Below are 27,097 nucleotides of genomic sequence, written 5' to 3'. Positions count from 1 at the left end.
AAACCCGATTATCATTGCAATAAAGACCATCTAAGAATGGTGACTCATATACGAAGAAAGCTGAGGAGGATCATGTTGATACTTGACAATGTGGAGAAAAGCAAATGTGGCAGAGACTGATACATCAATCAGGTGGACGTGGCGCAAAATATTCCATTATGCAGTGTTTTATTGTGATGGGTCTGTATTACAAATAAATCAAAATCTGTTTCAAACGATCCGTTTTGAGGGGAAGAAAACAACAACAGCAAAAAAATTCATAATGAAGTCAACTGAAAAACAGATTTCTTGCTATTAATTTCAAGCTTGGCACTATATCTGGCGAGCTGATCTGCATATCAAATAAAAATTGGCTTACACATGTAGGCCTCCTGTCAGATAGCACATCAGCAGTGCATTTCTTGTGGTCAGAATCTTGGCTCGCTCAACCTCTCACAAAATTGATTACCTATTCCACTGTGATGCAGACACAGATTCAGGAGTGAATATTAATGAAGCCTCCAAATTATTTCATATATTCTCCGTAATCACAACACACTTTTCACGTTACTAATTGATTTGCTTATTGGATATGCTGCAGTTATTCATTAGCGGATGCAGTTCTCATATTCTGCAGGTCTCTTTATTCACATTCCGTGAAGGAAAAAAAAAAGAAGGAAAAAACATTAATATAGTGGTATGAACCAATTACAATGACTTGGTTGGTGAGAAAATACATCCAGAGGTACTGTTAACTTGAGCTAGCTAATTCTCTGCATGAGTACCTTTTTCATTCAGACACAAGCTCGCTGACTGACAGGCCAAATGAAGGCAGAGACAGACGCTGAAATTAATTACATTATGCTTTCTTTTTTTTTTCCCCCTTTTTTGGAACATGAGGCTGAATTCTGTGTTAAAACATAATATATCGTCAGTCAATATCCAGTGGTACTAAAGGATTATGCCCAGTTTGAATCTGAATTTTTGCTTTTCTATAGACCAAATGTGAAGATTTAGCATCTTAAACCCCTTAATGAGCATAAAGATCTGCCTTATGTTCCCTTCCTGTTCTTTGTATGCACTCTTGTTAGGAAATAAGCCCTGCTGGCATCGTGGTTGTTGGATTCTATGTGGTTCATTGTCTCTTTCTGTGAGTGTCGACTTTCCAGTAGTGAAAAGCAGAAATACTGTTCTCACCTTGTGGCTGCCTGCTGGGGTGGAAGATCTGCAAGTCAAAAGGCTGAGCACTCGTCTTCTGGATAACTGTGACATTTTGCCCGGTCCACTTGTTGGCTCTCGCTAGAGTGTTTGTCCTCCAGTCCGTCCAGTAGACGTTGCCCCCAAAGAGAGACACGGCAAAAGGATGGGACAGGTATTCGTGGCCCCGGAGGATCTCAATGACCCCGCTACCGTCATAGAGTGCAGAGAAAATTGCATCGGAGCTGTTCAAGAGAGACCAACACCATATCAATGTTTAAACCACTCTCCAACAGCACTGAAAGGGAACAGTGCATGTAGGGAGATCAAAGTGAGACCCACCAGCCAGCTGATGGAGCTATTAAATTGTTCAAGACCCACTTAAAACCAAAGATGGCCATTGTACTAAGAACTCTAAATATTGCATGTCCTCCATTATTTAATGCCCACTGGGAGAATGAGAAGATAAAAGTTTACTCAAGGAATGGTGAATCCTTTGCAGTATTTAATGCCCCGCATGCATTAAAAGTCAGAAAAGGTGCAAATGTTTCTGCACACATCATGAAAACTCTCACCGTGCATCTGTCCAAACAATCCTCTTTTCCAGATGATCCAGTGTCAGTCCATTAGGCCAGGCTCCAATCTCCATATCCTTAAACACTATGTGTCTACCTCCTCCGCTCATTGATGCAGCCTCAATTCGGGGGAAAGTAGCATCCCAGTCAGTCCAGAAGAGGATCCTTGGAACACAAACCCAAAGGCAGCAGTTAGCATTGATCTTTTGTCTGTTTGCTTTCTGAAGGACAAACAGCAATATGCACAATGCAGCCATTTTTATCATACATCCACAAAAAAGCCTGTTAGATCTTATGACCACACAAGCCATTTGCACTTGTTTGTCAAAGCTAGAATACTGAAAAACACAGAAATTGCAAATATAATGCTGTTGTAACTGTGTGTAGCAACACAGACAGTGGCAGTGATTACTGTCCAACAACAGCACCAGCGATCCGGTGCAGCCCTCAACCAACATCTGTGACAGGCCTGGAAATGGGAGGCCATCTGTTTTATTATGACTTTTCACAGCTCAATGAGGCCTGAAAATGAACACCGTCATTGATGTGACCATTGACAGTATCCTGAGTCCTACTCCAGCCCTTGCAAAACATTGTCTCATCCTGCCTTGGTCCACAAAGTCATCTACAACGAAGGAGAAAATGGGTGCTCAAACTTAAATCGCATACTGACGACAACAAAACTGTGTTAGGAAGAAATATCCTTGTCCAGATCAATAGCCTTATTCACTTGATAAGGCATCTCTGATCAATGACCCACTCCTTTGAGTGGATTCAAGTAATTAGATTAGAATTATTGCGCTGTAATGGAAATGCGCCTTTAGGCACCAAAAGCACCCATTAATCCTACCCTGTACAGCCATGAAATGTACTGTAGTCATCCTCCCCAAATGTGAAAGACTACTATAGGGGAGAGTGCATGAGCAGATTACTCATTTCTTAAGAGTGTTAAATTGATTTTTTTGAAATGTCTGGGTTTTGCTTTAATCTGAAATATACTGGCCAAAGTATACAACCACTGGCTAGTTCTCAGCTGCATTAAGCCAAAGTAAGCACCTAATGTGAAATACAAGCAACACACCAACAGCAGGGAAAATTGATTCCATTTTTGTTTAATTTGCGCTGCCATATATCATCCATACTGATGCTGATTTGGTGGATAGGGGGAGCATAAAATCTTCCAAACTGTGTTTCTAGCATCTCAGCAGTTAAACACAGAACAATTATTTTGCAGTAACTCTGATAAAGCTGCTAATTTATTTAATTTGTATCTTGAACAGGTTGGCTACATATTTGTTAATGTCAAATAGTGTTCTGATGAATCTGCTTATGGCAGCAGGAGGAAGAAATTGGAGAGTCAGAGCTGGAGTCACACATGGGGGATAGGTCTAAGTTATTATTAGCAACTGATGCAAAAACACCTGGGAGACACTGAGAGTGCAAACTGTTTGTGCTGTTTCTTTCTGTGTCATGAAATAAAATCCACTGTAAATTGCGTGCACCAAGAGAGGGAGCAAAGGAGGGAGCAAGAGGCCCTCCAGTCAGAAAGCCACTATCATCGCCAGCCTTGCATGAGGATGTGTCACATGCGTGATACAGATTCCACGGCTGCAGCACAGGTGACTTTTCCCTACAGACCAAGGGAGCAAACAACTCTCACAAGGGACAAACAGGAACATCAGACTTCACCCAGAGGCAGGATCTCACATCAGGTGGAAGGTAGGTCATACTTCCCACTGTAGACTAACATCTCACTGCATGATATTAGGCATAAAAGTATATATTATTGCCCTAATATAGAACAAGGCATAATTGGTATGTACAATAAAAAATACTGCGTGAAAAAGCTTGTGTTTATCCATAACTGTTTGGCACTGCTTCAAAAATCTTTTCAACCCAAATAATAAAAGGACATTATGTTCTCTGTAGACACCTACTATTAAATACAGCCCTGCAATATGCAAAACAAAGACCAGAAACATCTTTTTTTCCAAGGTTGAGTTCAGGGCAATGGAAGGCTAATGCATAAAAGATCGCACTCTCACATCCTGATCCCAATCGTCTACACCCAGGTGCCTTGATCAACCGGTGGAGTCACAGTGCAGTGATTATAATGGGGCAAGCGGCAAAAGCTTTTTCCCTCCACCACTCAGACAAGCCTAGATTTTGTACGTCTTTCTTCTTCTTTTTTTGTCTCCTTTTTTTCAGAACATATTCAAAACACATTTTTCAGACTTAAAGTAGCCGCTGCTGGGCAACGATTCCTACCTGTGCTGAATATTGAAACAACATTTAAAAGCCAACAAAAAAAAATTATCAAAGCAGCCCAACCTGACGAGAAAAACAACAATATCTGAAAGTTTCAGAAAGACGGAGGTGTTGTGAATGTTGTTCCGTTTAATGGGGTGGGACGCACCACCCTGGTAACCAAAATAAATGGAAAAGAAGCTTGCTGCAGATGTTAAAGCATCTATTTTAACTTAGTCCTATTCTGTAGTTCACAATGGTCTGGCTGCGCCACACTATCATTCTGCTGAAGAGGGAGAAACATTCCGGCTTCTTTTATTTCTTCAAACCACTGCTATGGGTGAGGTGAAGCCAAGGATGTGACTTCAATGTTCACCCATAATAGTGATGGCTAGAATCGTTGTGGTGGAAGATATGGCAAAAATTTTAAACAAAATGGATAATACACTGCAAAAAAAACTGAACAAAAACAAGTTGACAAAGCTGAAAACACAATCCAAATCCTCTGCAAAACTTTCACTTTAAGTTTCGTTTTCAGTGCAGCAGGTTGCAGCTTGGAGCTTTCTGTTGTCATTTGCCGTGGTGAAGAAAAACTGTACAGCATGTTGTTTCTGCAAGCACTCATATACACCAATCAGCCACAACATTACCACCACTGACAGGTGAAGTGATGAACATCGATCATCTTGTTATAATACAATGTTCTGCTAGGAAACGTTGAGTGCTGACATTCATGTGGATGTTTGACATGTACCACCGAGCTACACATTGCAGGTCAAGCAACACCCCGAGCCTCAACCCCCCATGTCAACAATTAGTCCTTGATGCCAGTTGCCACCCTCAGCAACTGGCGCCACGACGCACATGACGGAGCTACGATGTTCACTCAGGTTCCACACTGCCCAGATCCAAACCTTACTGATCATCTGTGGGATGAGCCAGGATAAGCCTGATCCAGGTAGGTCCCACTCTGCAACCCACAGGACCCCCACACAATTCACTGTCACCATTCTGGTGCCACAAGACCTCTCCAGATGTCCTGTGTCCATGCCCCACTGGGTGAGAGGAGTTTTAGCAGCAGAAAGGGGACTAATGGAATATTAGGCAGGTGGTCATAATGTTTTGCCTGATCAGTGTATGTCGCTGCAAGTCATTTGCAATTAAACTGACCTGTGGCTAACGTAGGAGCAAAAAACATTTAGTCTTTTTTAGTCAGCCCAGAAATGGTCTGGCTGCACCTCCCAATCACTCTGCTATACGGGGAAAACGCTCAGTTTTATATTTGTTGTATATCAATCATAATCATCTTGGGCAGGGCCAGGCGAAGATGTTCCCTCAACTTAGTGATGGGTAGACCTGAATATTTCCATGCAGTCAAGTGAGCCCTGTCATTTAAATAAATGATCCAAGAGAAGAAACAAAACAAAACAAAACAGGGCTGCCTTATTGCACAATTCAAATCGTGTGTAAAATTTTAATCTTTCAGTGTAGTAGGCTGCCAGCCGGGGGCTTGTTGTGGGTGGGATTTTGAAAATGGTCACACACAAACAGCACATGAGAAGGACAAAGGCACATGAGCTTAGCGACGAATGGCAGGATTACACCCACAGCCTACATCCAGTGAGTCAAACTATAATTCTCTTGACTTGTAGTCTTTTCTTTGTGTTCTTTATTTTTCACCAAAAACATCCTTCAGAAAGTATGTTGGCATTGTTGCACATTTATAACTATACAAAGAAACAGAAATTAAAAAAAAAAAGCACACAGCTACATTTATTTCACAGTAAGCTTTTAGAAAATGTAATATAAGAAAATGGTAATGCAGATAATAACTTTAGCACTACTTCAATAACTATGACAAATATTAAAAGTGAAACACATACGTATACATAAGAAAACAGCTTTGACTGAGTGTTCCATTTTTACACACTTGAAACACATCAGAGCAAAAGTCCCTAAGGAAAAGTTACTCACATCAGAGATGATTTAAAACTTTCCATTTCCATCACACAGAGCATCCCTACTCTCACATGATCCTTTGAGCCGAATACTAAATTAAAGCACCTTCAGTCCAAAACTGGGCTTATTTGTGGTCACTGAACCACAACAGTTTGAACTGACCACTGAAAAACTGGAATAAGATCATCACTACGCACGACACAACCAGCCATGAAAGTTAAGGCCATCCCAACAGCAATAGTTTATTTTTAGCCTATGAACAATTATGATGCAATTTAATGTGCTTTCGGATAGCTGCTGCAGACACAAATGTGCATGCAGACACACAAACATGAATATTAAGAAACACATACACGGGCAATCTTTTTAATGTTCAACACTCAATATTTGAAGTCTACCAAGACGTAAATGTTCACTGGTATCTTTCAAAATGAAGCTTCAACAAATTTTCCTAGTTACTATGTTGTAACACCAAAAACGAAAGAACTGCAAAAAAAGGTTAACATGTCATGATAAGTGCCATTATATCATTACAAATATGTATCTAAGTGCATGACACCTAAAATACTTACATCCTATAACCAATGTCCTGCATATTCTAAGCTTGATACACACTCAGCCATTTTATTACATACACGTGCAGTCCAAAACAAGAGTCATTCAGGTCATAGTGGGCGGTGGAGGAATGCATTACAAAATAATTACTTTAAATGTAATGCAGTCCAGTGGTACTTTGTAAAAGTTGAATTTGTGGCCTTACTGTTGTACTGGATTGCATTACATTTCACAAGTTTATTTAACGAAGTACACGGCTCTCACTGAAGGAATTCAAAATAATTTTACATGACTTGGAGGCAGATACATTTGGATGTACGTGTTATGATTGACTCACATTGGCCTGAATGATTTGATAACACAGTAATACATTCTTAATTTTTATATAAACCTTGTTTAAAATTGTTTTAAGTCCGTAAACAGATGATTTGTTCTGCTGCCCGTCTTGGTCAGAATGCTTTTGAAAAAGAAATTGCTCATCTCACAAGTTCTGCCCTGGTTAAATAACGCTTCAAAAATAAAATGGCTGCAAAATGTTCCATGTTTGCCCTTTGTAGATGTGTTCTGCTTGCTGTCTCATGAAAGGGTGGATGGCAGTTTAAAAAGCCTCCACAGTCTCAGAGTCTCCAAGATATCATCAGTGGCTCATAAGAACTCAGACCTGTTACAGCACTTGCGATGTCAGTGTTGACCCTCCAACAGCCTTATTTACCAAGTGGAAAAAAAAAAAGCTTGTCACAGCAGCAGCTATACAAAAACAACAAAGAGAGTGTAATCAGACCACTGCAACAGATACTGTATTTTCTCTGTAGACTTGCTTGCTGACTGTGGGGCAGAGGAAAGGCTTCCATTTCAGAGCCACAGATCACTCTACAAACACTCTCTCCATGCATCTCAGCAAGATAAACAACATGATTTTGAAAATTGGGCCCAGAGGGGAATGATTCAAATAAGAACAAAGCACATCTCCGGCTTTTTATTCAAAGGTCTCGGGCATGGTGTTTTGGAGAGAAATATTCCAGAGGAGCAAGAGTTAACAGGTAGTAAAGCACATAAAGTGAGAGAAATGGTAGACTACATCAGTTGTCATTACTGGAATGAAGAACAAAGCGCTGTTATTAATGCATTCTATAACTGCTGCCTTAATGGACCTTAACACAACAGACATCTTCATACATCAAGAGGTGAGAAGCATTGCAAGGATGTACTTTTTTCCCCCCTTTATTCCAGTAATTCCAGTGCCTGATGGATTACCCAGCTACCAGCAGCCTCTGAATGTGGGAGTTGGTGTTAAACGTACCCCTGTCCTGGGTCAAGAGCGATGGCCCGTGGGTGCTCCATGCCTCCGGCGATGAGCGTAGTGCGCATAGCTCCGTTAAGCTTGGCCACCTCAATCTGGTCCAAATTGCTGTCAATCCAGTAGAGTTTTCCCGTAATCCAATCCACAGCCAGGCCCTCTGGGGTGGCCAGGCCGTGCTGCACAACCACTTCAATGCCTGTCACCCCTGAAACAATATTGACAGCACAGTATCGTGAGTGTGTTGTGCAGAACCACAGGGGCAGTGGTGGTTGGTGTCTCTTTAGCGTGCCCAGGAAAACAAAGCACAAAAGAGCACTCAGAAAAATCATCATGAGGAAAGCTCTGTATATACATCATCATTCAAAAGCTTTTTTCAGTGAAGATAACATGAAATTAATCAGAATACAGTGTAGACATCATCAAGGTGGTAAATGACTATTCGAGCTGGAAATGGCTGATTTTTAATGGAATATCTATATAGGGACACAGAGGTCCATTTTCCGCAATCATCTCTCCTGTGTTCTAAAGGTGCATTGTGTTAGCTAATCATGTTGAAAGGCTAACGGATGATTAGAAATCCCCTGTGCAATTATGTTAGCACATGAATATATTTGTGAGCTTTCATTGAAAACATGAAATTGCCTGGGTGGCATCAAACATTTGAACGGCAGTGTGTATATACATAAACACATTCTACATGGTTCAGTTAGGTATTGTAAATGGGTTTCCCTACTGTATTTACAATCCAGCTGCTTACAATTATTCTCAGACGGCTAAGCTTTTACAATTGTTTCAAAAAAGGGTGGCATAGGTGCAGAGAAGATGCGATTTCTATCGCACCACAGAGAGATATAAAGGCAACAGAATTCGGTAAATGTAGTGCCACCCACAAAACTACAGAGCAAACAAGAAGCTCTGATTCATGCCTTTATGAGGAGGAGATACTGTACTACAACAGCTGGAGACTTCTGATCCGGCAGTATTTTTTAACTTTGGCCAACGTGAGATAAATTTTCAGGCAGAAACAATATCATCGAAGTCTATCAGAGCTGAGTATGTGTAAAGACAGAAGAATAAAACAGAACATTATCACTGTCAGTGTCAGAGACTTCCATTACAGTTTCTCTTGTAAAAATGAGCAAAACATGATTCTCTTTAGCCAGTACATCACAGCAAAGCACAGCAGGCTTCAGATCTATAACAAATCTTTACGTGCGTGTGTGTGTGTGTGTGTCTGTGTGTCTGTGTGTGCATACCACCAGTCTCAGAGAGCCTCCCCCTGTAGATCTTATCCTCCACCACATCTGTCCAGTAAAGGAGGCTGCGGTTAAAGTGGAAGTCTAAAGCGATGGTGTTCCTGAGTCCTGGCACCAGCAGGCTGTAGTCTCGCTTGTGAAGGTCTATTCGTCTTATCTCATGCCGGATTGAGAAAATGATGAAAGCCTCAAAGGGATCTTGTCATGGAGAGAGACAGGAAACAAGCACCATATTTTATTTTATTTTTTTTATAAATTGACAATGTGTGATATCAAGTATTGGACAATGTGAGAAAGTGTTTTGCACTGGCAGCGAACTGTGGCTCTTCTACTTTCACATGAGTGTGACTGGAAAGTATCAATGACAGCGCTAACAGCTTTAGCACATTCTCTGAGTGTTATCAATGTTAAATGCTAAAAAAAAAACTCGAAAAAAATCACTAAATATAAAAATGAAAAAAAAGATGATGTAACACGAAACTACATAAAACCAACTGTGGTAACTGTGCTATGCTTCTATTATTAAATAGGTATCAAAACTGCCAGGAATTGTGAAGTCAAAAAAAAAAACTAAATATGAATAAATTAGCATTCCTCACATACAGTAATACTAAACTGTAAAAATACAACTAAAACAGTACTGTACTGTTTTTTGTGTGTGTTTTGTTTATGCACAATACAGGTAAAAACAGAAAAATCTGATGATTTTTAGAGCCATAAACAAGTATGACTATATATATATATATATATATATATATATATATATATATAAAACCACTGTTTAGACAAGTGACTTCATTTAAGCTGCTACATATATTACCTATAACTAATGGTATAAAATAAGGCATCATTACCATTTATTTTTTTAAGTTAAATACTTTTTCCTGTTTTTTTTTCAAATATATATTTATGAGACTACAATGTGTCATGCATTGTTGCATAAAATAAAACATAACCATGTCCTTTAAAATGTTTATGCATTTTTACGTGTTAGGCAGAAGTGGTCAATCTCGATTTTGGATCAAAAAGATTAAAGATACATTCTTCTTTATGGTAAACTGTATGTGTGCAATTCATTGTAGTATTTCCGCACTCTAAAACAGAGGAGTCAAATTTATTTTAGTTCAGGGGCCACATACAGGTCAATTTGATCTCAAGTGGGCCTGACCAGTGAAATGATAGCATAATAACAGCAACTAAACATTTCCCTCCTTTCTTTTAGTGTAAAAAAAGTACAAGTATATTCTGAAAATGTTCACACTCAAAGAAAAATCTTTTGAGAAAACATTAACAACAACCTGGAATTTCTTAAGAAAAGTTTTAAAGGCCATTTCAACAACAATATACCTCACTTTATCCTTTACATGAGTGCATTACAACTTGCACATCACATGTATGCATCGAGAACTCAACAATATAGTATTTTGGCTTCATGAGCAAAACAACTTGTCAAGAGCTTGGAATTATTTTAAATTTATAGTTTTACAAATTCTCAATTAATGTCTTTGTAATTTTTGCCCTTTGCAAAGTCATCTTATGGGCTGCTTTTGGCCACCCCTGCTTTAAAAGAAGAAGATGTATGTCACAGATAAGTACATTTATTGTTGATCACATGGCAACACTGTAAATATAAATGCAATGTATTATTAAAAAGTGTAGTTACAATATCAAACAGTTATCTTCATTTTCTACTCATGTAATCAATTATACCACCAGTAACTGTTCAAGCAAATTATAATAGTAGCATTATAAAATACTGAGAGCCACTGAAGCCAGTACCGGCATTGCATTGTTACTCTTTTTTTTTTTTTTTTTTTTTTTTTAAAGAAGCTTTTTTTGTTCATTCAAGCTACCTATTACAATGGTCAGAATTTATTGTTTTACCCTGTGCCTTATAAATAAATTCATTTGAGCCTGGAGGAAAAGACAAAAGATCAAATAAAAGCCCTAATGCTCCAATTAACATGTGTTCAACCATTCTAAGGCAACTAAATGAGCTTTTTAACCTAGCAACTATCAACTCATAATAGGGAAATACACACGTGGACAAAATTGTTGGTACCCCTCAGTTAAAGAAGGAAAAACCCACAATTCTCACTGAAATCACTTGAAACTCACAAAAGTAACAATAAATAAAAATTTATTGAAAATTAAATAATCAAAAACAGCCATTACTTTTGAATTGTTGATTAACATAATTATTTAAAAAAAACAAACTAATGAAACAGGCCTGGACAAAAATGATGGTACCTCTATAAAAGATTGAAAACTATTTGACCAGAGTGACATGATTAACTCAGGTGTGTCATTTAATTGACATCACAGGTGTTTCCAAACTCATAATCAGTCAGTCTGCCTATTTAAAGGGAGACAAGTAGTCACCCTGCTGTTTGGTGAAAAGGTGTGTACCACACTGAACATGGACAACAGAAAGCGAAGGAGAGAATTGTCCCAGGACATCCGAAAAAAAATTATAGACAAACATCTTAAAGGTAAAGGCTATAAGACCATCTCTAAACAGCTTGAAGTTCCTGTGACAACAGTGGCTCATATTATTCAGAAGTTCAAGACCCACCGGACAGTAGCCAACCTCCCTGGACGTGGCCGCAAGAGGAAAATTGATGACAAATTGAAGAGACGGATCGTTGGAATTGTATCCAAAGAGCCCAGAGCAACCTCCAAAGAAATTAAAGGTGAACTCCAAGGCCAAGGTACATCAGTGTCAGATCGCACCATTCGTCGTTGTTTGAGCCAAAGTGGACTTCATGGGAGACGACCAAGGAGGACACCACTGCTGAAAAAAACTCATAAAAAAGCCAGACTGGAATTTGCAAAAATGCATGTTGACAAGCCACAAAGCTTCTGGGAGAATGTCCTTTGGACAGATGAGACCAAACTGGAGCTTTTTGGTAAGGCACATCAACTCTATGTTCATAGACTCAAAAACCAAGCATACGAAGAAAAGAACACTGTCCCTACGGTGAAACATGGAGGAGACTCAGTAATGTTTTGGGGCTGCTTTGCTGCATCTGGCATAGGGTGTCTTGAAAGTGTGCAAGGTAAGATGAAATCTGAAGACTATCAAGGCATTCTGGAGAGAAATGTACTGCCTAGTGTCAGAAAGCTTGGTCTCAGTCGCAGGTCATGGGTCTTCCAACAGGACAACGATCCAAAACACACAGCCAAAAACACCCAAGAATGGCTGAGAGAAAAGCGTTGGACTATTCTAAAGTGGCCTTCTATGAGCCCAGATCTGAATCCCATTGAACATATGTGGAAGGAGCTGAAACATGCCATTTGGAGAAGACACCCATCAAACCTGAGACAACTGGAGCTGTTTGCTCATGAGGAGTGGGCCAAAATACCTGTTGACAGCTGCAGAACGCTCATTGACAAATACAGAAATCGTTTAATTGCAGTGATTGCCTCAAAAGGTTGTGCAACAAAATATTAAGTTATGGGTACCATCATTTTTGTCCAGCCCTATTTCATTAGTTTGTTTTTTAAAATAATTATGTTAATCAACAATTCAAAAGTGATAGCTGATTTTGATTATTTAACTTTCAATAATTTTTTATTTATTGTTACTTTTGTGAGTTTCAAGTGATTTCAGTGAGAATTGTGGGTTTTTCCTTCTTTAACTGAGGGGTACCAACAATTTTGTCCACGTGTGTAGTTGGCTCGCTTGCTTACTATCCCACCATGTTTAGAATGTAACTAGCTATATATATCAGGGAAATCACATTTCTTCCCATAAAACACCTAAAAATTTCAGCTCCTTTTCCCGCTTTACTATTATTATCAAACCTTTAAAATGCTATAATGACAACCTTCGAAATAACACAGAAGATAATGACATCATGCTTGCAAACAGGGCAGAAATGCTGGCAGAAATATTTAAAAGTACATGTGCACAGTGCTGCATATCATCCCTGGAGACCTGCTGATGAAAAGGCAGCTAAAAACACACACATCATAGGTGTTGTTTTGCAAGATCATTTTAATATGCCACAGTGGGAATAGCAGAGGTATTAATAATGAAATAAATGAAGGTTAAATTCTATTCAGCCGTGTCAGTTGTTCATGCTTTACGTGAACTCTTAGATAGAACAGAGCTAATGTTTATGGTATCAGCGACAACTGTGCTTTTTGTACTAGCAAAATTTGCATGGGGATTCAAACAATCTGAGCTCAGTTTGCTTCCATATATTCTGTTCACTCACCTTCCTATCAGCTTGACACTATGTGTAGAGGACACGCTTTCAAACGCATCTCACTGGTATACACCGCCATGTGCTGCACATTTATATGCATCAGTTGCAGCCAAACCAATTTGCTGCCAAACACTTTGGGAATTAACGCGTTGCATTTTCCCATTTTCTGAAAAAGTAGATACATTTGTAAGCGGTGTCTTTGGAGAAATAAATTTTGGAGGGTGGCTGAGAAGTTGCTAAATCTAGCGACGAGTTGCACAGCTGGCGCGCAGTGTTTGCATGCTGGACTTCTGTGGCCTCGCCCACTGAGGTTTAGCTCAATCAGTGAGATTATTTCTGCCTTCAGAGCAGCTCTTCTTCGGAGAAATGCTTGTAAAACTGAGACTCAAAATCTGCGACGCACGGACACCCGCACACAACCCACACATCGACACACAAACGCGCCCAAACTATTTCAGAAATGGGCCGTTTTGCAAGCCTTATCTTCACAGCACTCGACACTAAACCGCACTTTGGGGAGCAGAAATGTTTGCACACAAATGTAATTAAAATGGTGTCCTTGCTTCAATGACATATTTCAGTGTTGTAAGCAAACTACTTACAATGCTCCTGGAGAGAGGATTTGTATTTGCAGTTTTTTTTTTTTCCCCGCACATATCTTTTATTACTGAGATGTGAAAAGGAAAATGAGGAGTAGATGTCTGCTGGAGACTTCACAAAGAATCCAATAACACCTTTTTCAAGATTAAACTGGAATGTTTGTGTTTGTATGCAAAATTTGATTTATGATGAAGCTGTAGAATTCAGATCAGCTTCCAGAGAAAATTGTGTATTTTTTCCGGCATTAATGTAAGATTAGAGCCGCAAGTGCCATCAATCTTGGAGTGAAATAGAGAAGCGAGTAATCAAAACGAGGTCCATAAATCTGAACGTGACAAGCCAACAGCACGCATGTAACTATTGTATTTCAGGCGCTTCCAAGCGATCTCAGCAAATGGATTATTCAGTTACGGCAATCAGAATAGTGGAAAGACTGAATTTATAAAGTGATCCTACTCTGGTGAAACATTTGTGTTTATATAGGATTAGACCTGAGGTGCACAGCTGAATAAGGTAAGCTCTCATAGTTTGAGAAATGAGTACCAGTTTCCTTTACTCAGCATCAGTGCAAATAGAAACAGACAGGATTCATTGCAATGGTGCCTCCTTAAATTTGAAACGGATTGAATTTGACCTGACAGTGCTCCAGATCGCTATCTACTGTATCTGTTTGTTAGCACTCAGACAGAAACACAAGAACCTGCAATTTAACTTTCATTGTTGTCCTTTCTAACTTCATGTGCGAAAGTTGCATGAATGACTTCTACTTGAAACTTCTATTTTTCATTAGCTCACCAACGCTGCAGCAGTGATAACTTCTATTTTTCATTAGCTCACCAACGCTGCAGCAGTGATTTCAACTCAGAATCAAAGATTGTACAGGTACAGCATCCCTGAGGATAAACTTTTATACTACTGCAGGCACAGGGCCTCACACCATCACGACGGCCAACAGCATTACTCAAACAAACATTAAAAAGCTCCAGTCTGTTACCTGTGCTGTGACAGCTGTCTCCATCCGAGTCCAGCACCCATCCTGGATAACAGGAGCACTTCACTGTGGTCTTGTACTGCTCACACACCTGGCTGCACTTCAGGTGACGGCTGCAGTAGTCCACCACCTCACATGTCTTGTTGCTGGAGTCCAGATGAAGCCCGGGGGGACAAGAACACACAACCCCTTTCCCTGGTGCCACTGTGCACTGGTGACTGCAGCCTCCTCGGGCTACTAGACACATGTCTGGGGTGAAAAGAGGCCAGAAATTCTTAGAAACTAGAGACCAGATGAGATTGCGAGATCTAAAAGAAAATCTTTCCAACAGACCCGTTACTCATTAACAACTGCATGAATCTGAAAAGTTTTATGTTAGAATAAAACAAAAGCAGGATAACCTGCTGTCCAACTCGGAGCTAGAGCTCATAAGTCAAGCGTAGGAAATGTGTTCAAGATCAAATCAAAAAGATAAAGGTGTTGTATAATGAGCAAGCCTTGAAACAGCAGGTCGTGTGGATTCACATTGGGGTGAAGGGCTTGTATATCCACCACTGTTTTAAAAACAAAACAAGAAAAAGAACATTATGTTCTGTTCTTTTCAAGAGTGATATAAAGACTGACATTTCATGGCTTGGTGCTCTTTTATCTCGTTATAAAGTTGTTTTTCTGACCTCCACACCTGGTTCTTATTAGAATTTGCCAGTAAAGATGGAAAAAATTATTGGTAAAAAATGAAACTCGCCCAGCCTCTCTTTTCCCACTGTGATTAAGATGTTTTGGGTTTTTTTTTTGCCTTTTTTGTCAAGGTGGGCAAGAGCAGAATCGCACTCTTTCAACATGAGGCGATGTGGACTCTGTGTTCACAGTCATGGCAGATGACAACCCTGCTGATCAATCAGGCCCTCAAGGTCCCACTGAACACAATCTAATAGTCTATGAGGAGGCAGAAGTCCTATTTTCAGCTATGATAACACTTGAGGGTCCTATAGGGCCCCTCCGAGGCTTCCTTGGTGATACTCTAGAAAATGAACCTCCGTGTTTACAGTGCACACTTTAAGAGATTAGATGGCTAGAGCTAGGCACAGGAGATCCTTTTCTTCCCTCTGAAGGCTGTTGGACAAACACGTCCACATTTGCCATCACCGGGAAGGCAGACTTTCCTTCATGTTCTGTCTGTTTGGTCTCTAAAACAACAGATATCGCTTACTCGCTGGGTTCGAAGCTGCAGAATAGGAAGGAAAAGATGTAGGAAACAGTCCACTGGGAGATTCTCAACATCCCATGGCATAGCATAAGATGAAAAAATTAAGTGAGACTTAGCAGCTGTGTTGTGAGATGCCTCCTCCAGGTGAAGACTGGAGGATGTGCCTCAACATTTAAAATGAAAACACCAAGCTGCCACATGGTAAATTATGAGAAATAATGCAACAAATATAAACAATAGAATGAGCCACAGCTTTTCCCCCCTATAATGCAAATGTGCTTTATTTATTTGCCGTTGTTATGTTTGTTTTATTTCCTCTTAAACAGATGCCACCAACTCGAGCTTCAATGCTTACATTGCTGGAAAAAAAAAGTGGCAATCAAAGAAACTCAAACACAGTAGGAGCATTGGACCATTCTAAATTCCAGTACATGGGAGTCATTATTTTTGACAGTTTTCTTGGTCTTTTATATAAAGTGATTTTTATATAAAAACACCCCTCTGTAAGCTTGAAAGGTGGCTGTAAAATGTTCCTCATGAAGAACAGCAGTTACAGCTAGCTTTCATCCCAGTGTAGACATGTTTTGTTGTATTTCTAATTGTCTGCTGTTTTACTTGTCAAACTGTTGGAATCCCTTCAAAACGGTACAAGTCATCTGCTATAGAAAGTTTTCCCACCCTTTAAGTCTTCGGGTGGGTGTTTGATAAGCTGTCCACACTGGTGGACAAAGGTTAATTTTAGAAGGCCTTTTAGTACCATTAAAGAAAAATATCCAAACAGTACAATTATATGTTTGACAGGTAGAAAGAGTTTCCAGTCTTGTCACAGCAGTAGGTAAAAGGCCCTATTTTCTTTCAGCATGTCAATGCACAGAACAGAAAGCATGCATAAGTTAGCCAGTTTAGTCTGCAGCTAGAGCTGAGTTATGACCCCAAAGTGGAACACAGACTGTGAGCCACATTTGCATCCAACAATGAAAGCCTTTTTAGAACATGTTAACATTTTTAATAAATTCTCTCGGGTCTATAGGATTCTGGATTCCACACACTTACGGCTATGTTGAGCAGATATCCATTCACATCTTGCAGAATAACAAAACACCAGAGAAGATGTATGTACGGAAAAGACAAACATTACCACAGACGCGTCCTTCATCCGAGCGGTCAGGACAGTCGACTTTGCTGTTGCAGATCTTGTCAGGTGTGAGGCAGACGGAGGTGTCATTGGCGCAAGGGTACTTGGGTGGCTTACAAACAGCAGACTCACAGGACTCTTCATCTGAGCGGTCCTCACAGTCAATGTCTCCGTCACACACCCAGCTCTTCGTAATACACTTGCCTGTAGAGCAGAGCATGTGCAGGTAGACAAACATGAACTTTCTTAAGCACATAATTGGAGAATTAGCAGTTTCAAGAGTCTCTACAGTTCAGAATATGTGATCTTTGGAAGTATTCATAAGAGGTTTTTTTTCTTTTTACATTTGACATAAGATTCAGGAATAAAGCTTCCAGCCTTAACTAACTAAAATTGAACTTTTACATTCAGTACTTGTATTTACTCCCATCGGACTGGACAAATGTTTAATTTCTTAGTTCCTTTATCATATCCTTACGATGCACATTCTGCAGCAAAAAATCACAAGCATTTTTCCCGGAGGGCCTCAATCAACAAACTCCTTCTTATTTCCGCGCTAAATGTTCAACCTGATGAAAAAGTCCACAGAAGATCAATATTCTTCACGCTGATACCTGCGCTAGGGTGTAATTTGTAATTCCCTCCCTTGAGTTAGAAAGAGGTAGGTGGAAGCAGCGAGGGGGGCGAGGAAGAAAACAGCACAGGTTGTATCATCATTTTTTCACTCTCCCAGGTGAAGCTTGTATAGGAGCGTATTCCAATTTAGATTCCCCCCCCCATCAAAATACATCATAACATTTTGAGATCCCACTGGTTTGTGCTTGGTGCCGGATCAGAGCAAACCAACGTGGGAGGCTGAAGCGACCGCTGAGGATGTGTTGATGGTGTGTGCTTAGGTGTGTTTGTCATCCCACTTCTAAGCTTTCCGGTTGTCCCAATGAAAATATATTCAGCGACACCTTTGATTTAACCCTTTATGTGCTGAAAGCCTAATGCCACTGCAGCTCCATAAATAACAATGAAGGGCCGTCCACGCGTGAAATATGGATGGCACTCGGAGCACAGGAATGTTCCATTTTAAGCATAACCAGACTGCGTTGGGACGTGTTTGGGGTAACGCACATGGACAAGGTGGTTAATCACTTGTGTAATTGAATTAACCAGGCCCGATGCTGGCAATTTCACCTTGAATGACACAGTAAGGAAATCCCGCGACTTCATCCTGGTGAGTTTTATGAGTGTGTGTATCTATAGAAAGCAGAGGTTGAGCCAAGGATGTGAGTGGAGAGGGATAAACACATGATATTATTCAGAGAGTGGGAGGCACATAGGGGAAGAAACCACCTCTGAGTGGGTTTATGAGACATAACTATTGCTTATTATTTTGAGTACGAAATACATTTTTTATGTTCTTTCCAAATATAGAAAAGCTCACTGAAGTATCTAAAAGTTTCATCTTTAATTCAGCAAAACTGCAGCATATCCACAGATGAATTTTCCACAGAGCGGCATCCTTTATGTTTCTCTGAAGCTTATCCTTCTTCCAAATATGGCTGAAGATTTATTGTTTAAATAAGAGAAGAGCAAATCCATAGTTGTTGTGTGTGTTTTTTCTTTTGTATGCATACGAGCGTTCCACTTTTCTCCACACTAAGGTTGTTACATTCATAAAGATATTCATGTTTCTTGGCATCTTTACATGATTTTATGTTCTAACACAGAATAGCGTATACATTAAAGCTCAACACTGTCGAATTTTAGTTGCTGAATTGCATTTATTTTGGACACTGACAGATGCTTATTGCTATGAATGATGATGGGACTGAAATGCAAATGCAAACATGTGTGAAATAAGATAAGCATGCAGCCTACATTAAACTTGAATGTAAATTAATCTGTCTTAAATCCCCTTGATAGCCTCGTATATAGGTTTGTCCTGTAACCCAAACTTATTTTGGCTTCAATTTAGAGATGTGATGTGCCTCGTTTGAAGGTAGAAATCAATCAAAGCAGTCTGAATCATTTAAGGGGAGGGCTCTTGAATATAGAAAATTGAGCTATTACTTCATATTCAGCTATTCTGTATTTTCTTGTTTTTTTCTATCTATTTTTTCAGAAAAAAAAACCTATAGGTGGGTGACCTACCTAACTTTGCTTTCTATAACTGTTGCATTAAGCATAAGCTCCAGGCTGTATATTTCTATCATGTTATCCTCTGCATTTCATTCCACATCCATCCCCAAAGGTGGATTGTTCAAGTCTACAGCTAGGTATAATACATGCACAAAATAAGTAAATACATCTCTTGTCTTTTTAGCCATCACAACTGCTAAAATGGCCCCTTTCAGAGGCCCTTTTGTTAATATTGTCAGAGATGGTTCTGTGCTGCTCTGTGGAGGACAGAACAAGCTGAACCAGTGCACATGAGTGTGACACTGCAGATTTAGGCGTGAATAATAATTGTGTGGTCTAACCAGCCTGTCAACATGCGGCACTGCCTCCAGTCTCGATAAAAAACTGTTAAGAGACGAGCAGAAAGCTGCAGCACTAAAAGCGCAAAACAACTGAATCTGTGTCTGACCTTTTCCTTACATTTGCTAAAAGACAGTAGATGTTGGGTACATGGGCTGTTTCGACCGACCATTTTAACTGTTTGCCCTGATTGGTTGAACCACTACATAGAAACTTCACTGCATGGTTCCACAGTGGGGGGTGGTTAAGCCTCCAAAGCCCACCAGAGAGTGAAGCCTTTATGTAAGAGCAGAGAGCCATTTGGCAGCTTAATTTATGATTGATGACAGAAAAAATTGCTCATGAAAAGACTGAAATTTCCTTCTCAGCTAAAAAGCTGAGCAGAAGAGAGGAGGGAAAATTATCTCTAATTTAGTCTGTTTATTGCAGCAACTTTCACTGTGAAGGTTAAGTACTGTGGACGTCCAAGCAGATGAAGGGAATTGTTTTAAACAGGAATAATGTCTTGCTTTGTGTGTCTGACAATAACAATCCTAAGGCTATGTTCTAATTTCAGGTCATCATGCTTAATTTAGAAGTTAAACTCATAATTGTTTGAGATGACTGTTGATTCGTGACCCACATCTTTTGTTTCATCTTTCTGTAAATGAGTCCCACATATTGTAGAACAATATACTATAATCATTTAACTGATTTCGCTTTCTCTCATTTGCTGTGTCCTTCAAGCTCACCTTAGTTCAGCCAGACGTTTGTAGTGCGAAAGCTGTAGCATCTGTTACAGGTGGAAATGCAAGATCTACTTACTGAACAGCAGAGCAACCAACGCTGTCACCTGGTTACTAACTTCATTCAAGATGTTTCAAAGCTATACAGCATGACTAGCTTTTAAATACTCCTTCCACCCTTGTTGAGCAAAATGCTGCAAAAATCCACATTAAAGCTCATACAAAAGTACCACCTCTAGAATGTCTATACATAAAACTATTTGCTCTCAATACATCTTTTACTCAGTGGGGTCCATTGTGTTGTTTAGCAGTGTTCTTTTTCACTACCTGTATCTTTGCAGGTAAATTTGGCCTTGGGATCACACATCCTCTTGGTCCCCTCACAGTCTTTCTCATCACTCCCATCCTCACAGTCCTTGTCTCCGTCACATCTCCAACGCTCTGGGATGCAGGTTCCGTCTGTGACACAGTGGAATTCCTCCACGTTGCACTCGGTCACAAATGGCAGCACTGCAAAGCAAGTTAATTTAACAATTAATGCTTCGCAGAGTGATGGCATCAGAGTCACGGGCAAGAGCACAACAGTAATCAACTGCTATTCTCCAAAATATATTTTACTGTTTACTAATATTTATCGATGTGAGCAGTGCATTTGGCAGCTGTAATAGGTTGGTGACTTCCAAAGAAGGAGATTATTTTACAAGTGTTTAGGGTTTATGTCCTCAAGATGTTTCTGTCTTGTTTAATGGCTCTGGTCACTATATCACCAGTGGAGGTTTCATTACAATTTAAAAAATGGTGTCACTGCACTATTATGCTCTATGTGTTGCACTGCAAGGCTCAGAGTCACTGCCCATTACTTTCTAATGGTAAGGAATGTATAAGCTAAATTACAATGTGGAATTACAGAATGGTTTGATCTTTGAAAACTCAACTTACAGGTACTAAATTATATATTTAGGCATGTAAAGGAGCTGTAAACCAAATAACATCAAGAAAAATAACACTAAACAGGCTCTTCTTCTTCATGCTGCATTCAGTTTCTTTGAGCAAACCATAGTAAATAGCAACATAAATTTTATTTAATCATGGTATTTTGCATTCAGTATGTATACGATGATTTGAATTTGATCAACCATCTGCTTCATATTTAAAAGTCCAACCCAAAAAGCATTCTTCAACAGCCGAAGCAAAGCTAAGACAAATCCAGGCCCCTGGGGTAAAAGCAGAATCAGACACGGGGGAGTGGAGAATCCTGCAGTTCCCATCAGGAAACGGTTTGATGAATAGTCTACACATTCTAGTGACAAGCAAGTGAGCTGTGAGTTTTCGAGGAGCTTGCATGAGGTTTTCTGTGGTAATTAGATTAAATGATTCAACTCCTGATGGTGAAAGTCCCCCAAACAGACACTAGATAAGATTTTGTCACACATTAGTGTGAAAACCAAGTTAGCGAACTCATGCTGATTAATTGTTAAACATGCAATTACAACACCTGCATTTAAGCACAGATTTGACTTGCAAATAAAATCATTTGCACACTTAAACACATACAAGTGCAGCTATGTGCTTTTAAAGGTCCTGTCAGGCAGCTCTCCTGTGATGACTTAATATTTAACAGTGGCTTCATGCTACTGATAATTTGTTGTAAAACATGAATAATAACAAGGCTCATCTAATGCTAGAGGGGATGTGTTCGTCTAGCGACAGTATCTTATGCCGATCTGAACACTTCACAGCATTTTAAGAAGCAATGCAGACATTCTTACATGCAGATCCACCCCTGCAGGTCGCGTTTTCGTCGCTGAAGTCACCGCAGTCGTTGTCTCCATCACAGGCCCAGTGGTCTGGAATACAGCGTCCACTGGAGCATTGGAACTGGGCGTTGGAGCAGGACTGGATGCAGCCAACTTCATCACTGTTATCCCCACAGTCATCATCTGCACACATTAACACTCGTTGAAGGTGTGATCACACAAAAAAAAACATCACTGCTGAAGGTAATGTCAGTGAGCATGTAGCACCCAATAATGTCACATTGCATGACACCCGATGCAAACACAGAAAACCTATCATCAGAGCTTGCTGCATGTGGTGACAAAGAGTCATTATGTCCTATTTAATGTCAAATTGACATCATTTGAAACATTGCATTACATTAGCAGTCAAGTCATCACATTATTGGGGTTTTACTACATTTCTGATCAGGTTAAGTGCAGATTCTATTGTATATTCTGCTCTTATTACATTATCATTGTCAGTGAAAAGATCACCTGAATCACAGTGCCACTTGACACTGATGCATCGTCCATTGGAGCAGCTGAATTGGGTGAGGGGCTCACATGTGGGGAAGCCTGAAAAGGTTTGAATACAGGTAAACATCAAATATAAACCCAATCCAACTTGAATTAATCATTTGTAAAAATTTAAATTAACAATTGTGGTTCAGAAAATTTGACAGAAAATGGCATTATTAACTGACATGAAGTACTTTTTTTTTTTTTTACATCTACAGTATACTCATGAGAATTATTATTAGTTAGTACATCTAATAGACAAAAGAAGTACATTTTCACATTATTCCATTTTTTCTGCCGAAGGCAATATAACTTCAGTCATATTAGGATTTATGTAAAAAATGTGTGAAATGAACCCTGTGTTTCCTACTGCTGAGATTAAATCAAGGTATTCTCGCAAGAAGAGCAATCTAACTGTACACCGCTTTTTAATGAATAAAACAGAATCTGTGAAATCTAAGCACTTTAAGAAGAGGACATAAACCATCTCAGAGGCTTATTTAACTGCACAGCCATGCACTACTTCAGGTAGAAGCTCTGTCAGCAAACTGCTTCTCTATTAACAAGTAAGTTGTTTAAAATATTTGGTTCTGGAAAGAAGGAGTGAACTGACAGACGAACCGATTCCAGGACCCTGAAATCAAAGCTATGTTCTCCAATCTAAACTGTACCCATGCAGTTCTGAATCTTAGGAAAGACTTTACAAATTCTGTGTTGTATGTGGCCCTGGTTGCAAATTGAAGTAATGTGAAATTCCTCTTTTGATTAATGTGCTGTACTAAAGGGAGCCTTGAAATGCAATGCTTTATTCACAATAAGTTGTGTTTTCACATTTCATCTCTTGATCAATGCGTGCAATCACAAAGCTATCAATGTGAAAACATATTTGGCCTTGAAACAAAAAAGAAATCATCCCCACAAACAGCTGTAACCCAGTGGCCCCACAGTGGTTTATGGTCTTTTTTCTACGGCTGATAATACGGACTTTATAGCATACAGAGTACACGCTGCATATACAAAATACATACACGATACATATCTAATGTGACATCCGTCGTTGTAGTCCAGAAGACCTCATGAAATATTCTGGTCTACATTATAACATCAATATTCTTTACCAGTGCTGCAGGACGTGCCGGAATACAGATTCTTCTGCATTTTGTGGACTGATGACATCGTCAGCATTGACATTTGTATTCCTATCAGATACCAGTCTCGTTTCCGATTTTGAGATACTGTATATACTGGATGCCTGAAGCTTTATTGACTTCAGTATGAAATGCAAGTCCACATTTGAATTGATTTGTTGGCATCTGCTGCTGCTGCTGTCTGGAATACCTTAGGCGCTGTGGAGGAGACATATTATATCTTTATCATACATCTGTCTTCTAAGGTATATTTCCCTCAAATGCGTTCGGTCTCACTGACAGCACATGACTGGCTGGAACTTAACATTCCTTAAAAATGAAGCACGGACATGCATAAATAATGAAGGTTTCAAGTAAACAGTGAGCTTTGCTAAAAATGAAACACCAGCATCCATAAATAATGACGGCTTCAAGTGAACAGAGAGTCCAATAGAAGACGCTGTGTGACAAGTACTAAACTACTGACAAACAAAATCCAAATTAGTATCAATCTCCAAGGCGACCACCACTGAGCTTCAGGTGTTCCAAAACCCACAGTAGCTCCAGTGAACTTAAGTGAGCTGCCAGAGCTGCACAGTAGAGTGCCTACGGAGAAGTAATGCCTGAGGAAGCTCTGACAACAGTATGGGAGAGAATATGTTTTGCTGCACAGCTTGATTATGATTGAATGAAGCCGAGCATGAACTTTAATTACTGCTTACACCCTGGCTGTTTGTGACTGCGTATTGAAGCAGCTTAGGACACACAAAAGGACACGGAGCACAGTGCAGCATTTGGCAAACATCAATCACTGTTAAAGGCTGCTTTAATACAAATAGTGATTAAAAGGAATCTTAAAGCCTTCACCCTTATCTTTTAAATGTATTCTGGTAATTCATCCAGTTCAACTTCACAGTTGAAAACATATTTTTCAAGTCCAAACACTCCATTCCTTTGTACAATAAAAGGTTAAATACATCTTCAAAGAACTTCAAAAAGCTGGGGCCATCATGGCAAGCATTTTTTCCCCATTTACATTTTCCAAGATTAATGCAGAACGCAGACTGCAACTTTCACTGACAGAAGTTGACAGATTGTATAATACCACTGAGACACGACTTAAGAACAGTGGACTACTGTACAAAAGTGTGCAGTTCACTCAGCGCCACCCCTATAAGCCATCAGTGAGGACACGTCTGGCTCTTGGTCAAAAGAAAGCATCAATTATTCAGTCCTAAAACTTCCTCAACTGAATGAAGTAGTACATGCAAAGCAGACAAAATATTCAAGAAGTCAAGAAAGACTCAAGCAGCTGTGATTGGCTTTCGTTTCAGAAGTATTCCAATGCAGTTGGTACACACTTAGGCTAAATAAATGACCTGCCATTGGTGCTAGTATCAGCATGGAATCACTGCTATCATCCTCTGGGGAGCAAGAAAATATGTGACAAGTTTCATCGCTCTCCAAAAGTTGTTGAGATACTTTGAGTACACTGAAATTGTAGCCGACATACGCTGCCATCCCAAGAGTCACATCACTAGCTGACTAAAACAATATCCTTCACCTCTACCTTATGTAATGTCTGGTGGTACTGTTTTGTGTTATGAGTTCCATATATCACTACATCTACTGCCTTCTAGCCCACCCCAGTAGGCAACTAGCTGATGCGGTTCACCTGGGCCTCCCTTCTATCCGCCCTGCATCAGCCCTCTATTGCATTTGCACCATCAACAGCTCCACAGGAAGTATTACACACATCCACGCACTGCTTTCATTGCCGATATCGCTGACTTCCATTCCACATTCCTGTTTTGTGTCAGTTTTAGGTGAAACAATTTGCATTTGTCTTGCATGGATTTCCTACTTGTTAGATGCTTTGAGCCAATCTGTGACAAGGGTGGCAAATGGAACATTAATGAAAATGGGGCTAAAAAATAGAGTGTAAATAAGTTCAATTAGTTCCATAATTTGGGGTGGTACAATAAAAAAACACCACTGTAGCGTTAAATATACCCAAACTGAGCACAACATCATTAACTGTGAGGACTAAGTTATTAGTGATTTCCCTGATTACCCATCTTTGTGTTCAGTCCATTCATCAACCCGGCCTAAGCTACACCATGACCAAACAAAGCCAACACAAAGAGTGGCATCAGTCACGTCCACTCAGACTGACACTTAAATGGCATGTGGCGAAAAAAAAAAAGCCACGTGTGACTCACTGCATGATATTTCATCAGACATATCCCCGCAGTCATTCTCCCGGTCACAGCTCCAAGCTCGAGGTATACATCGTCTGTTCTGGCAGGAGAACTGGTCGGCTTGACAGGGCTGGGCTGAGGGAAGAGGAAAGAAGCCACTTAATTCAATCACACCTGCATAAGTCAATGCTGGATGTGCACAACAACTCTAATGATCACTAAATCACCAAGATGTCAATGTCCGGCCGGCGCGAACTCTTCATCACTCAATCACACGCTAGAAGAGCGGAAGGTCTCACGGCAATGGAAAATGTGCTGTTGCTTGATGTGCCGTCAGTTTCGTGCTGGTGGTCATGCACATGACAGCACACAAGTGATGTCTTGCTGATGTGGGATATGCATGTCAATCTACTGATGAGGTAACATTCATCATCCTCTGGCTAATGCTCATTGATTGATCCTCTAAGGATAAAAAGCTCCTAAGAGGCACCACTGAGAGCGTTGGGAGGCAATGTGATATACTGTAAGTGTTCCTGACAGATAGCTGCTACTCAAAGGTGCTACAACTCTTTGATACTACAGTGTGCTCTCCTGCAATGAAATTGATTGCGCTGTACCGAAGCCACTCAAGAGCTGCAAGTTATAACTGTGATAGCTGCCTTGACAACAGCTGATACGTCTGTGGAAGACTTGTACAAACAAAGTACATCTACAGTGAGATGCTTTATCAAAAAAAAAAAAAAAAAAAAGATTTAGATCATACTGTTGACACAAGAAGCTGTTTGATGTTAAAAGGGAACTTTAGTTTTTTTGGATGGCCAAAACACCGGTTTTGGCGCGAGCTCTCGCGCGATTTCGGAATGAGATTTGCGTTCTAGCATCCTGAGATTTGGATACAGAACACAACAAAGAGCGATCGCCAGGTAATGTGGAGGTTTTCGTTCACTACTCATCTCTAGTATGTTGTGGGACACTCATTGAGACTATCTGAGCCGGTCAGTGTGGGGCAAAATCACGTTAGTGCGGACTTTGACGCGGGGGAGCTAGCTGCCCCATACTT

General features: G+C 40.0%; 1 protein-coding gene across 4 annotated transcripts in view; it reads right to left on the bottom strand.

The window, feature by feature from the left end:
• The window catches only part of lrp1bb (low density lipoprotein receptor-related protein 1Bb), a 270,427-nt gene that overhangs the window by 102,198 nt on the left and 141,132 nt on the right, over nucleotides 1-27,097 (bottom strand). For all 4 annotated transcript variants that reach the window (XM_051958593.1, XM_051958591.1, XM_051958592.1 and 1 more), the window contains 10 exons: nucleotides 26,059-26,172; nucleotides 22,686-22,766; nucleotides 22,182-22,352; nucleotides 20,740-20,922; nucleotides 17,219-17,419; nucleotides 14,877-15,122; nucleotides 9,069-9,266; nucleotides 7,813-8,017; nucleotides 1,752-1,916; nucleotides 1,177-1,421 (listed from right to left, as the gene is read on the bottom strand). In XM_051958593.1, coding sequence (XP_051814553.1) covers nucleotides 1,177-1,421; nucleotides 1,752-1,916; nucleotides 7,813-8,017; nucleotides 9,069-9,266; nucleotides 14,877-15,122; nucleotides 17,219-17,419; nucleotides 20,740-20,922; nucleotides 22,182-22,352; nucleotides 22,686-22,766; nucleotides 26,059-26,172 — 1,809 coding nt within the window. The remainder of the gene's footprint in view (nucleotides 1-1,176; nucleotides 1,422-1,751; nucleotides 1,917-7,812; nucleotides 8,018-9,068; nucleotides 9,267-14,876; nucleotides 15,123-17,218; nucleotides 17,420-20,739; nucleotides 20,923-22,181; nucleotides 22,353-22,685; nucleotides 22,767-26,058; nucleotides 26,173-27,097) is intronic.

The sequence above is a fragment of the Acanthochromis polyacanthus genome, chromosome 14 (genome assembly GCF_021347895.1).
Source record: "Acanthochromis polyacanthus isolate Apoly-LR-REF ecotype Palm Island chromosome 14, KAUST_Apoly_ChrSc, whole genome shotgun sequence".
Taxonomy (NCBI): domain Eukaryota; kingdom Metazoa; phylum Chordata; class Actinopteri; family Pomacentridae; genus Acanthochromis; species Acanthochromis polyacanthus.
This window is presented reverse-complemented; position numbering and strand designations above follow the sequence as displayed.